We start from the raw sequence: 13,044 nt of genomic DNA, 5'->3' as shown, positions 1-13,044 counted from the left end.
CTCTCTCTGATTTGTGGTGTTATATTGAACCCAAATGTGCCTCTTGCTCTGTTGGCATTTGAGGGTTTGCAATACTCCAGGGTGGTACTGTACATTCATTAAGGTCATTTCCGTCTGTTTACAGAGTTAAAAACAGATTTCTGGAGATGTGGAGCAGACTTGAACCGGAATCGTGAAGAGATGAGGCGGAGGAAGAGGAGGAGGAGGGGCGGGTAGTCAGGAGGAGGAGGGAATCCAGATGGGAAGGAGCAGCATCAGCGCTGCAGGAGAGAGATAGAGAGGGAAGACAGGCTGTGGAGGAGAAGACGCAAAGCTTTATCTCTGCATGGAGATGAAAAACACCTTTATCTTACACTGAGCAAACGGATTTCACTTGGAGCTGCCATGTATTTTGGTATGTAAACGATGCGTTTTAATCTCAAAAGAGTATTTTTTTGTTGTTATAAACGCAGCGGAGTCACTTGTTGCTATGTTGAGATGGATGTGAGCTGCAAGTCAGTCACAGTGAAATAGAGGCTGCGATAGGGCAGCCTGTTCAACACATCTCTTACAATTGAGCTTGTTTTGGTTTTATTGCGCTTGGCTCTTAATGCCCATATGTACTGATTGCCTTACACTATACAATTATTACAGGATCATAAACTATGACAAATCACTGGACACAGTAAAACAAATTATTATTGCTTTAGATTATTACATGCAAGTTATGGAATTATATTTAATGATGATGAATCGCTTTTTTAGGCTTTAAAAAGTATCGAAACATTCTAAGTGTGTGCGCGCGCGCGTGTGTGTGTGCGCGCGTATGTGCCGCCTCGTCCACGTGTCTCTTGTATCATAGATTCTTTAAAGTATCCAAAAGCACATTAGCGGGTGTCATGCCAAGCGTGACCATGTTTCTCGCTGTCCGCCGCCGCACGTTGTGTGAGTCTCGTTCACAAACAAAAAAGGTGAACATTTTTTCAAATAAATCGTTTCCGGATTGTGAGCAATTCATTATGCACGAACAATAATAAAATGTAACTGCATTTTTTTTTTAATTCCACAAAAACATTTAGATTGAGTTTTCAATCGACTTTCAATTGATATATATGGCACCATGGTAACAGCTGACTGCGCTGTGTGGCTCATTGTGATGACTAACACGTCGCGCGCTGTTACGCACAGAAAACACGATGACCACGGATCCTCATGTCCAGAAGAGTGAATTGATCTTAAAATACTCAGAACCTCTTGGCAGTATTTATGTAAGACTGCGAAGGTCCCTGACAACAATACGTCTTCTATTATTAATAACACGAATGGATCATATGTTTATCCTACTGTTGGCTCTATTATTTCATCGCAAAGTTCTCTAATATGCGCGTGCATAAGCCCCTCCCCTCCTTACCAAATTCACCTTCCCACGCACATGCTGAAGACACAGCGGCACACACTTTTAGTAATGGTCTCATTGAACCAGAAGTGTGTAAGAACACATTTGGTACCACGAGTCGACCTGACAGCCTGAACATCCTGAAGGAAGCTCACAGAACATAGAATGGCTATCAGAGAGTTATGTATTGTTTAATTACTACTGGTGGATTAATGTGTTCACAGACACTTACATAATCTATAACAATCTGATTTCATGTTTTGTGTGTAAAATATATTATTTTATCATATTAACATGTACACACATACAGACAAACCAAACTCGTACATACATTACTTCGCATTTTATAAAATAAATCTTAATCTGCAAAGAATATTGCACTCTCAAATGTAGTGAAGTAGAGATCACGAATAAGACACAATGGGAGTACTCATGTACAACTACCTCAGAACTGTGCTTTTTTTTTTTTTTTTTACAGTGTTTAGTCAATGTATGTAGACCTTACCTGCCACCTGAGTTCCACATTTTACTTCACTGTAGGTGAGTAGGTGTTTCAAATCGACATAAACCATAAAACAAAGTGATATTTGATCTGAGTGCATCTTATTTTAATAACTGCCAATAAGGATGAGTAAAACTTAAATAAGACAGAGGCACAGTCAGAGTGGCAATAGGCAAAGGAATGTTTTATTATATTTATGACCCTACATTTTGTTCATTTAATTGTATGTTTATGGGTAAGAAAGCACATTAATCAACATTGGCATTTAACAATATTAATACAAATGAGCCTTGGTTAGTGCTCCTGTCACAACTAAAAACTGACCAGCATCAAACATAGTAACGTTGCAATGAAAATAAGAGAGAAAAAAACTGAAGGAAATGTATCACAACACTGTGTTCTGAAAATCTAAAACAGTCAGACAAGTTTATAAGCACAACAACCTTGAGCACAGAATGTCTTCATATACCTCTATGTATTTGCTATCATCATCACCATATTACCATTTCTAAAGAGAATCACCTCATCTCTATTGAGTCATTTCTCCATATCTACCTGTCTCCTCTCTAGGTAATGTGTGTCACAGCGCTCTGCTGGCCCGCCCCACTCTGGGGAGGACCTATCCCTCCCCAGACCCGAAGCCCCTCGTCCCCTTCCATCTGCTTCCTGGATTCACCGACGTGAGTACTTTCAGTCACCGTAGCTGTCACGGCAACCACGATCTCACCAACTGTGCCTTTTAAAGAAAATCTGAAATCGTTCACTTCACCACGCCGATTTCTGCTGCAAGTGTTTATAACAGTCTGCCTGCGTGGAGTTTATTTTTCAATACACAGATGCATGAGCGAGCGGCCTATACACCCTTTCCAAATATATCACCTCTGATGCAGACAGCTGTGACATTTCCACACCAGCTGGAGAGTGGAGCTGATTCCTTGATATTCCTCACACAGCTTTTCTTAGAGCCGTCTGTCCCGGTGCTTGTGAAGGTGGAGAGAAACAAAGCTGGCCAAGTCCAAGCCCAGAAGAGAGTTGATGTGTCAGGCAGGGTTGATGTCTGGATCACAGGGGGATCGCACTGTATGCCTCCATATACTCCTGGCTTCACGATGTATGAAGTCATTTTTTTCTGGCCTAAATCAATGCAGTAAAAGTAATGTAGCTTGACTCCATCGCTGCTACGTATTTATTTGTATTTTAACACAAAGCACTTTTCTAACACCTTTATTTGTTCCGGGCACACAAAGCCAAGAAAACACGATGTGTTTTTTGTCCTCACACTTTCGCTAATACCAAACCCTTTAGAAAACCTAAACTTGAGATGACTCATGATCCCATCACTGAGTCTGGCCAAATACCCACTCTGAAGCAAAATTCCTCCCTTCTCTTAACTTTGGTCTTTTCTTTAAACCGGGATTTTCTCTCCGCTGTTAAGAAGGAGAGATGTAGAGTGATAATTTGAGTGTTTAAAAGAAAGAGAGGATTGTGTGTGTGTGTGTGTGTGTGTGTGTGTGTGTCTGCTGGACTGTTAGTGTTCAGTGTTCAAATCTGCTCTGTGTGGGAGTGTAGCATCTCTGTCTTTGTCGAAAAAGCCACTCTGCCACCTGAGGAGGTCTTGGCCCCCTCCCCTCCATTTCATCTCTCTCTTCTCTCAAGCCTTCTCATCCATCCTGTGCACTTTACTGTGTTGCTCTTGCTCCATCACCCTCTTCAATTCAGCTCTCTTTTCTAGCATTTTCCACATTCTCTCCTGCTGTCATCTTCCCCATATCCCACCCTCTCATGCACTCTTTCTCACTTTCAGAGTTTTCAACTCTGCATCACTCCATCACTTTCCCCACTGACCCTCCTCTCTCTTTATTTGTTCTCTTCCTCCTTTACCACACACACACACACACACACACACACACACACACACACACACACACACACACACACGCATCAAAATATTACAATTTTTCATCAAATTTCAAAACAAGTTTCCTTTTTCTGCTGACTTCCTCGTAATGGATGTTTCCTATTGGTTCAGAAAAAGCTGTCTCGCTTATAATTTACCACAGGTCAAAAGATGTCTTCTGAAATCTCACAAGACCCTCTCCCCTGCTGAGTCACATCCCCTCTCACCTATCTATAACTCATGTCTCTCATTTTATTGCATTTCCAACATTTCGCCAACTCTGCAGTTTGAGGAATGTTGTCTGACCTTAACAGTGCTTGGTATCGGTTGGGTGTAATTTGCCAGGGATCCAAACTGGGACTTCACAGGCTAGTTTGGCTCGTAGTTTGACAGAATTGGAAACAAAAAAGCAAGTGCCTTTGTTTCCAAGCAAACACTCATTTAAATGACAAAGAACCAAAAGCAGCAGCTCATTCATCATAACCCGCTCCAGTTGCTTGACGTCATGTGCTCACAAATAGCAGTCACGCTGGTACACAATATCAATCCAGGAACATTCATCACTATAAATGTTGAGGCTCTTGACTGTGCTCCAGGTAAAAGTCTGCTTTACTTTACTGGACCACATGTTTCAGCCTCACTCACTCCATTGAGCTGAGCACGTCTGACACGTAACCACTGCGGTGTATGAGGAACTTAGAGACAAAGTACTGATTAATGCTGAAGCTATAGTGGTGGAGGTCTTTATTTACTGTACATCCCACTGACTTTACTGCTTTTATTGGTTTTAATGTCACAATAAGCCGGGAGGGTAGATGTAGTGTGTGTGTGTATTACTTATGTTGTGGGGACATGGATCTGTTTACACAGTCACATTAAGGGGACTCGCTTTCCTTTTGGGAACAAAATGCATTTCTCCGTGACGTAAACCAACCAATTGGTTAGGGTAAGCTTCCAGGAAATGAATGCAAGTCAATGTAATGGAAAGTGATGGAAATGCGACAGTCCGTGTGTGTGTGTGTGTGTGTGTACAGACAACAGAAGAAAGAAAGAAGAGGCAATGAGTAAGAAGGGCGAAATGACTTTGCCACAGGCGTTAGTCCACCCGAGAGTGTGGATTGGGAGTAGAGGGTAAGAGTGAGTCCACTGGGAGGCAGGAAGGTGACTTTGATCAGACGGACACGAAAGAGAGAGGCAGAGAGTTCAGAGGAGAGCAGATGGAGGGGTGAAGTGAGGGAATGTGTGATGGAAGGTCAGATAGTGATACTGGAGCCTTGGGGGCTGAGGAGGGAGAGGGGGGGGGGGGGGCCTTATACTGATGTTAAAATGTTGAGTCTCAATCAGAGAAATAGAAAACTACGGCCTCATAAATGATTAACATTAATGTGGCCATGTTGTTATTGATGTGCTACATTCAACACTCACCGTATATGACCATGCTTATTACAGAAGCCTAGTTCCTGTTTTTTTATTTTTTATTTTATGATATCATGATTTGTATTTTAGATATGGTACATGACAGAACTGTATTTGTTTTTATGTGTTTGCTTGAGTTTTACATAGACAGACAGCTGCAGGGAAACAGAGAGATAAGAGACCAGTGACTGCAGAGAAGCATTCCACTGCAGCTGCCTAGAGTGATGATCAAAGAAAATGAACACACACACACACACACAACCACACACACACATCCACACGAACTTCCAGACAGATTCTGTTACGTTTTTAACGTTTGAAGAGCAAATAATTCATCTCAGCCATTAGAAAGAAACGAGCACAATCTCTAGTGGCTACAGTTAATGTCCCCAGGGCTTACAGCACTAGTTGGCTGGTCCACAACAACATCTACGTTTTTACGTCACCTCCAGCCAGATTTCCATAATGCCTCTCTGATTGTGGTTGATTATATGGCTCCCTACATTTCATCACAAGTTTGTTATGCTCCACAAAAGCCTGTTGGGTTTTATTGCACTGAGTATATGGGCTCATTAAACCAGTAGGTAATGTTCAGAGGTGATGTGTGGTCAGTTACTGATATAGTTGTGTACATAGACACACACACACACACACACACACACACACAGACATGCAGAGGCTTACTGCCTGTTTCTTGTGCACTCTCAAAGAAACCTAGTCTTGGGGTGAAAGGTCAGATTTTCTCAATAGTTCGATTTTTCACAGCACATCATTTTAAAACAGTCTTCTCTGAATAGTGAAAAGCATTCTTTTAAAAGTGAATGACACCTTTTGAGGAATCTTTCTAAACCCCACCCTCATTTCTAACTTCTAACTTCTTGGAAAAGGACTGGGTGAGGCTTGGCTTCCAGCATGAAGCACTCACCCCCTGTAGGTTTGAAAGGTGGCTGTAAAATGTAGTTTATAGTTTGCTCCATCATGGAGAGCGGAGGCCAGGTGGTCAGGTGGGATTCAGGGTGGTCACTCTCAACACTCATATATTTACACGTTTTTGTGTGGAAAATCAAATCATCAGAACATTCTTAGGAGCTTAGCCTCAGTGCAGGGTATGTCATACACACACTGTTATATACTCGCCCATTCAGCTCCTTCTTACAACACCCACCTATTACCTGAGATGTTATGAATCTGTGTTTCTTGAAAGGAGCACATGAGTAGCTTGCAGACAGCATGCCATTAACACTACAGGTGATCACTTTCACTACATACTCAGTCTGGCCTTTTACAACCCTGAACCGGTCGTGACCTTAATTTTACGCCTCTCCTTTCTTTGCAGATGGATCACATCCATAAAGCTCTGATTGGCCCAGGCTTCGGGCTAACAACGCCGCTGAGGAGGAAGCTCAGTTCCTGCGGAGTCTTTCCACTGAGGTTCAACTCTGAGGTGGGTGCTGTTGTGTGGGAAACACACACACTTTGAATTGTTTTTCTTTCAGGTTCATTTCTCACACACACCCTTACATGACAGTTGAACGGCTTAGGAGGACTGCCCTGAGGTTAGACCTGCCCCAATTCATAGTTGTGTGAAATGTGCACACCTCTTAATATTTGTCCTTTGTAGAGTATGCATTATTTACTTTGCTTATTACAGAATGATGCAATGCAATGCAAAGTCACCACATCCATGTCTATATTACATACCACCCTTTGATCAACTTGTTGGCTGGTGTTAGTCTATATATTAACACATCTGTCATCAATGTGAAGGGATATCAGCCTTTAATACTTTGTGCTGGAGCTCACATTCAAGTCATGTACTGTTGCTTTGTATAAAAACATTTCAGGTTCACAAAACTAAATAATTGTGTGCAATTACTTCATACCTTCTTGTTTGCTGTTGTGTGAACAGGCACAGGCTTTTTCCCACTACACTGGTACCAAACACACAAAAAGGCTGAAAGTGATGGACACCCCCGATTTAAAGATCAGGACCTCTGAACCGGTTGCCAGGGAAACCACATCGCAAATCCTCCCGTCACTCTGCTCACAGCCCTCCAGCGCTGACACGACATCAGGAGGTGTGAGTCTCTTCAGGCACACATGCTTCCCCTGTGTATGTGGATGTGTGTGCAGACATGAAATGTATGACAGTGTTAGATGTATGAATATACGGCTTTTCCCAGTCACGACTTTAATTCTTTGATGTGATAAACCTCCTGCTGCTTTGGGTTTCACAGTGAAGAGCTTAAAGGTTGAGAATTACCCTCCGCTCCTTCTTCATATCTAAATTTACCGACCTCTTGAGTGGCCTCCTGAGATCAAAAGCCCATTATAATGCTTTGAACATGATCAGTGGGTAACACTGTATAGTGTGTGGGTGTGTGTGAGTACACGTGTGCCTGGAGATGTGTCAATATAAGTGTGGAGGTATGTTAAAGCATTGACTGCTTTCCAGCATGTCTCTCTCTGTGTGTGTGTGTGTGTGTGTGTGTGTGTGTGTGTGTGTGTGTGTGTGTGTGTGTGCGTGTGTGTGCCAGTCCTGATGTGCTACTTTTGCATGTGTGTGGGTGTTATGAAATGAAAATAATACATTTTGCTGCAAGCTAAAAAAGCAAAGAAATTGAAGAATCGTACTGCATCGCTATACTGTGAGAGTGTGTTTGAAGAGTGAGGGGAAGAGTGATCATTTCCAGTTTTAAGGGAAGTGGATGAGACGGCAGGAGAGCTCTCTGAAGATTACTTCAACAAACAGCCTCGTCGGCCTCCACGAGTGGGGAGTGTGGTGTTACCATTACAGGAGTCAATGGCAACAAATTGACAACCATTCAGCTAGGCAGAGCTAATCCTTATTATTTGCAAAGAGTGATTCCTTAAATCAGCACACGCTCCTCCAGGGAACCTCTACAAGTCAGTCTCACAAAAGATAATACAGCCAAATCATCTCTGACTCTAGACTCTAAATTGAAGTGCTGAGAGGCAGATCCTTGGGGAAATCATTGATTATTAGTGCGATTAGAGATGTTGATAGAGCTCATAGACACCTGTAGCTTGGTGAGTTTTTATCTCTGTCTCGCACATCATGAAATCAGTTCTTCTTATTGTAAGCAGTAGGAGTTCAGAAATCTGCAGAAAAATATTTAAATGTGTCTCATCTTCATGGTCGCCATCTCTCTTGCTGGCTTTCTTTTCTCTTTCTGTTCCTTTCTTATCATATTTGTTGTTTCTTCCACTGTTTACACTGTCTTATTAACAGCTTTCTGCTTCTTTCTGCATTCATTTCAGAACCCTCACCCCCAAACCCTACATCAGAGGCGTCGCCATCGAGCAGCGGCTCCACTGAAACTGTGAACGCACCCTCTGACCCCTCCCTGTCACCCAGCCTGAGGACACCAGAGACAGAGACACAAAGAGACGGCGAGATGGAGGTGGCACCAGAGGAGGAAACGGAAGAAGAGAAAGCTTTACGTCTGCTCTACTGCTCCCTCTGCAAGGTTGCTGTGAACTCTGCCTCCCAGCTGCAGGCCCACAACAGCGGTGAGGACCTGTAGTCCAGCTTAGCCTGCTGGTGCTATGTTTGATGCTCTGTTGACATGGCTTTATATCTGCTCAGGCACTAAGCACAAGACAATGCTGCAGGCTAGGAGTGGTGATGGAGCCATCAAGTCCTTCCCGAGACCGGGGGTCAAAGCCAAGCTGGTAGTGCCGTCTGAGTCGCCAACTGGACTCCAGAACAAAACATTCCACTGTGAGATCTGCGATGTGCACGTCAACTCCGAGACTCAGCTCAAACAGGTCAGTTGCTGAAAATGTCTTGTTTTGGCCACAAACAGTTGTACAAATGGAACCATGAAAGAGGATAAGAGGGAGAACTCAAACAACTTCTAGAGAGCAGATCTAAAACATGAAGAGGGGCACCGAGTATACACTGCTTTTTTGTCAGAGGTCAGAAGCCCAAAAGATTGGGCACCACCGGTTTAATTTTTAGCAATGTGTTTTAATGTAAAAGCTTATCATATGACATTCAATGTAAAATCCAAACAGTAACTAGCAGCTGTGTGTAGATCAATGTAGTGAAGTACAAAAAGTACTGAAATGTAGTGGAGTAGAAATATAAAGTAGCATAACATGGAAGTAATCAAACAAATATTTGTTGTGTGTCTTAAAGTCCATGCAAATGTGCATGACACAACAAACAACCGTAGCTGCTACGTTGCTCAAGCAGAGTGAACACTTGGTGGGTGACATGAGAAACTGGCTCATCACTCTTCTTACTGGCCAGTTCCTCTTCTGAGTAAAAAGGTATGAAAAGGTCAGCTGTCACACAGCCGAATCGCTCAAAGGCATCAACAGATTCAACGTCACTTTATCCAGTATGTATTACATAGAGGCAATTCAGGACCGTGCATATTTACTGCCAAATCACAGTGCGTAGATCTCACACCTGTCGCTGCAGGTGAGTTAAAATCACAGATCCCTAAAAATAATGAGCACAAAGCTACTGAGCCTTGTCTTTTTCAGCGAGCATCTGAATATGATGTTAGCATCTCTGTTCGTGATACGAATGCTCAGTGTTGGCCTGACTGTTTAAAAGTTAACTTTGGCCAGGTGCTCATGAATATTTAGCGGCACACTGCTGATTGTGTGGCCGTAGCCATCTGTTTGTGCTTGTCAATCAAACCAAAGAGATTTCCAAACCCGCCCCCTCATGAATATTTTGAATCTCAAAGTCAGAGCCAACAAAATATCGACATCATCACGTCTGAATCATCACAAGAACTTTGATTAGGCTTCCTTTAATTATCTCTTCCAAACAAAGGCGACTGATGCCGTCTTTCTTTGTACGCTCTGCATTTTATGCTGCTGCCTGAGTTTGTCTGTTGTTCTCCTGCAGCACATCAGCAGTAGGAGACACAAGGACAGAGCAGCAGGTAAACCAGCCAAGCCTAAGTTCAGCCCTTACACTCCCACCCAGCGTCACCAGAGTTTCCAAGCAGTGAGTACTCTGCTGTTGCTTGATTTACTGTCATCCCTCATCATTGTGTTTGTGTACATGAGTTGACTCTCTAGACCCTCTTCCAGGAAGCTTCACTCCCTTGTCTGCGATATGGGTTGAAAAATCTCATGTTGTAATCCTATGACCTTGTAAGAGGGGAAAAAAGGCAGGAGAGCAGATTCCAGATAAGATTGTTTGGCAGTAACTGGGACAGTTTGTACTTCTATTGGCCAAGTAGCTGCTAAGACTTTATCTCCTATAGTCCGTGTCTGGTTTCCTACTTAACTGGTCAATTTCCTCGTGAGAGAAAAATAAACCCCTTGATTGCAGTTTGTTTGTCTGTGGTTTTCCTCATCAGATACGCCTCGCTCTACAGAAGAAGCAAGACCTGACCAATCCTCTGGCCTCCTGTCTCCTACAGCGTCAGCTCTCTGTTGCCGCTGCTGCTGCCATGGCAATGCTGCCCCCCTTCTCTCTCCGCCCTGCCTCGAACTTGAGCCCCGCCCTGTTTCAGAGTCAGCCCCTCCCCCAGGCGCTGCTGCATTCGGCCCCTGGACCCATCTGTTCGGCACACACATCGGTTCTGTTTTCCCCCTACTGACCCCGTCGACGTCTCAATCAGCTCTGAACTGCAGCTAAAAGCAGATGAACAACATGGTATATAAGACAGTGCTCTACTAACAACAGATGCTGTAGGCGTCATGGACCAGGACTGAAGATTATTTCCTGGGCCCAAAACCACAAAGCAGATTGCAATGGAGGAAGTACAATGCAACGTAAACAACAGCATTTTCTGACGTGAGCATTTGTGTGAATGAGTTTGAGTGCATGTGCAGATATAGCCATCATAGAAGTCAAACTTTACAACATGTTTTCTGCACTACTGCTTCATTCCTCCAGTAATAAACACTTTTTATAGATGCTGATCATCTATGTGACAATCAAGAAAATCCATAATAAAATGGAAAGTTTAATTCAGTATAGATATGAAAGATGCATGATGGTGAACTTCCATGATGTCTATAGCTGTGTGTGTGTTTGTGTGTGCAGATATGCATATAAGTGTATATATATGCCAGTCAGAGCATGCTTGAGTGAAGAGGTTTATTATTTTCCAATAAACAATAGCTGTGGATACTCATGTTTGACCCCAGAAGATTCTTCATTACCAATTCAATGCGCCATAACATGCATTTTACTCAAAAATAAGTGCAACATCCTTTCAACTTAACTTGGTGTTCTTATGGTGACACAGCTTTGTTCCAACAGATGCATTAATTAAATAAGACATATGCTGTAACAAACATCTACGTTAGTCTTTTCAGCTCCTTGCGTTGGTGTTCACCCAGACACTGCTAGAAATGTAGAAGCGCATCACCTCGGCCCATTCCCATAACTCTCTGCATTCAGGCGCAGACCAAAGCCAATTTCATCTTCCTTTGCTGCTTAGCAGTACGCAAAAACCTCTCTTGGTTTGTACTCAAGTATTTTCCTAAAAAACTAAATTGAAAACAGCGCATCCATAGCCTTTACCTGGCTACGGAGGACTTTGAAGACTTTTTTCCAACTATTTATTTCTGAAGAGTAGCCTCTGAATCCCCTCTCCCTCGTTCTCTGTGATAAATCAAGGCAAGAATGTTCTGCACTGACTATTATCTGTCAGTCTGATGTTCACGACACTGCAGCCTTTATCAATGTGTGTCTCATTTTTGGCAAGCTAATGTTGAGGCCTAGAGGTATAGTGTGTGTGTGTGTGTTGTGTGTGTGTGTGTGTGTGTGTGTGTGTGTGTGTGTGTGTGTGTGTGTGTGTGTGCGCGCTACTGCTTTAGGACAGTGTCTTGTGTCTTTTTTTTTTTTTTACTTTTGTGAAAAAACTGACAGCTATTTTTACTGACCACATTTGTGTGATCACTGATGAGACTCTATGCTGATGTTCAGTGAATGATGATTATTTTTCCCAGAGGTCGAAGTCTTAACCCACTCCATCAGGTTGTGTGATTGCTGTCTTTTTTCAACTTTCTACGACCCCTCTACAACCCCTCAGACTATCTTCTTGTTTTGGTCTTTCATCAATCAACTGACACCAAAGTTGATTAGTTAGTTAGATATCTTTTGCTTATTTCTCGCTCAGCAGCTCCAAAGTAAATAATTCTGGCCAATTCAGAGAATTATCTTCCAATCAATCACAGCCTCATGACTCTCCAGTTGTCACAGCAGTCATTATCATTATTATTATTATTAATTGTCTGGGGTGATTGTGAACATCTGTGTGTGGGATTCCCAATTCTCTACAGGCTGTCAGAATCCAGACCTCCTCTGGTCTGGCCTAACCCTAACCCTGGCTCATTCTCTCGCCAGCCTTCACTGCCTTCTCTGTTCACTTTTTGTCATCTTTCTTTCGTTATCTCACAATACCTTCAGGGCTACTCTCTTTACAGCCTATCTGTCTCTCACTCCTCTGGCAAATTCGTGACGCGCACATGCACACATAAACATGTCAGCAACACAAAAGACTTGGCATTCAGGGAATGTTTCATTCTCTACTACCTGGAGAGAGTACAAAGGTATACAAAGCAATCGTTTGCATGACATATGTGGGCAGTTCACATACAAATAGGACTATAATAAGCTCTCTGTGCGAGGATGCAGCATTTTGACTTCTGCATATAATAAAACAAAGGTGTTCATGGATACGTGCAACGAGACTACGACCAACAGAAATGTGGTTTGGAATTTTCTTTTTTTTTTTTCATGAAACTCAACCAGAATAAAACACTCAAAATAAAAATGCAATCTACATTCTTAAACCAGTACTTTTTAAAGTCTGCATTCAAATAAGAAATCAGTTGAAATATAGTTAA

At 42.6% G+C, this 13,044-nt stretch overlaps 1 protein-coding gene across 1 annotated transcript; it reads left to right on the top strand.

Moving 5' to 3' along the window:
• The first annotated feature begins 228 nt into the window (after positions 1-228).
• On the top strand, positions 229-11,310 carry LOC142965324 (zinc finger protein 385D-like). The gene is made up of 9 exons (XM_076106223.1): positions 229-394; positions 1,854-1,915; positions 2,448-2,557; positions 6,527-6,634; positions 7,100-7,268; positions 8,473-8,724; positions 8,801-8,982; positions 10,082-10,183; positions 10,542-11,310. Exons 2-9 carry the CDS (start codon positions 1,864-1,866, stop codon positions 10,782-10,784), a joined length of 1,218 nt encoding a protein of 405 aa, XP_075962338.1. The 5' UTR covers positions 229-394; positions 1,854-1,863; the 3' UTR covers positions 10,785-11,310.
• The last annotated feature ends 1,734 nt before the right edge of the window (positions 11,311-13,044 follow it).

This window comes from Anarhichas minor, unplaced genomic scaffold, assembly GCF_050575085.1.
Source record: "Anarhichas minor isolate MPS153535 unplaced genomic scaffold, ASM5057508v1 ptg000033l, whole genome shotgun sequence".
NCBI classification, from domain to species: domain Eukaryota; kingdom Metazoa; phylum Chordata; class Actinopteri; order Perciformes; family Anarhichadidae; genus Anarhichas; species Anarhichas minor.
This window is presented reverse-complemented; position numbering and strand designations above follow the sequence as displayed.

What these genes read in the sequence shown, in the direction of transcription:
- LOC142965324 (XM_076106223.1), top strand. Translation starts at nt 1,864, where the DNA reads ATGTATGTAGACCTTACCTGCCACCTGAGTTCCACATTTTACTTCACT. An exon ending in GCTGCAGGCCCACAACAGCG is followed by an intron (nt 8,725 to 8,800) that starts GTGAGGACCTGT and finishes ATATCTGCTCAG; the next exon opens with GCACTAAGCACAAGACAATG. An exon ending in GTCACCAGAGTTTCCAAGCA is followed by an intron (nt 10,184 to 10,541) that starts GTGAGTACTCTG and finishes TTTCCTCATCAG; the next exon opens with ATACGCCTCGCTCTACAGAA.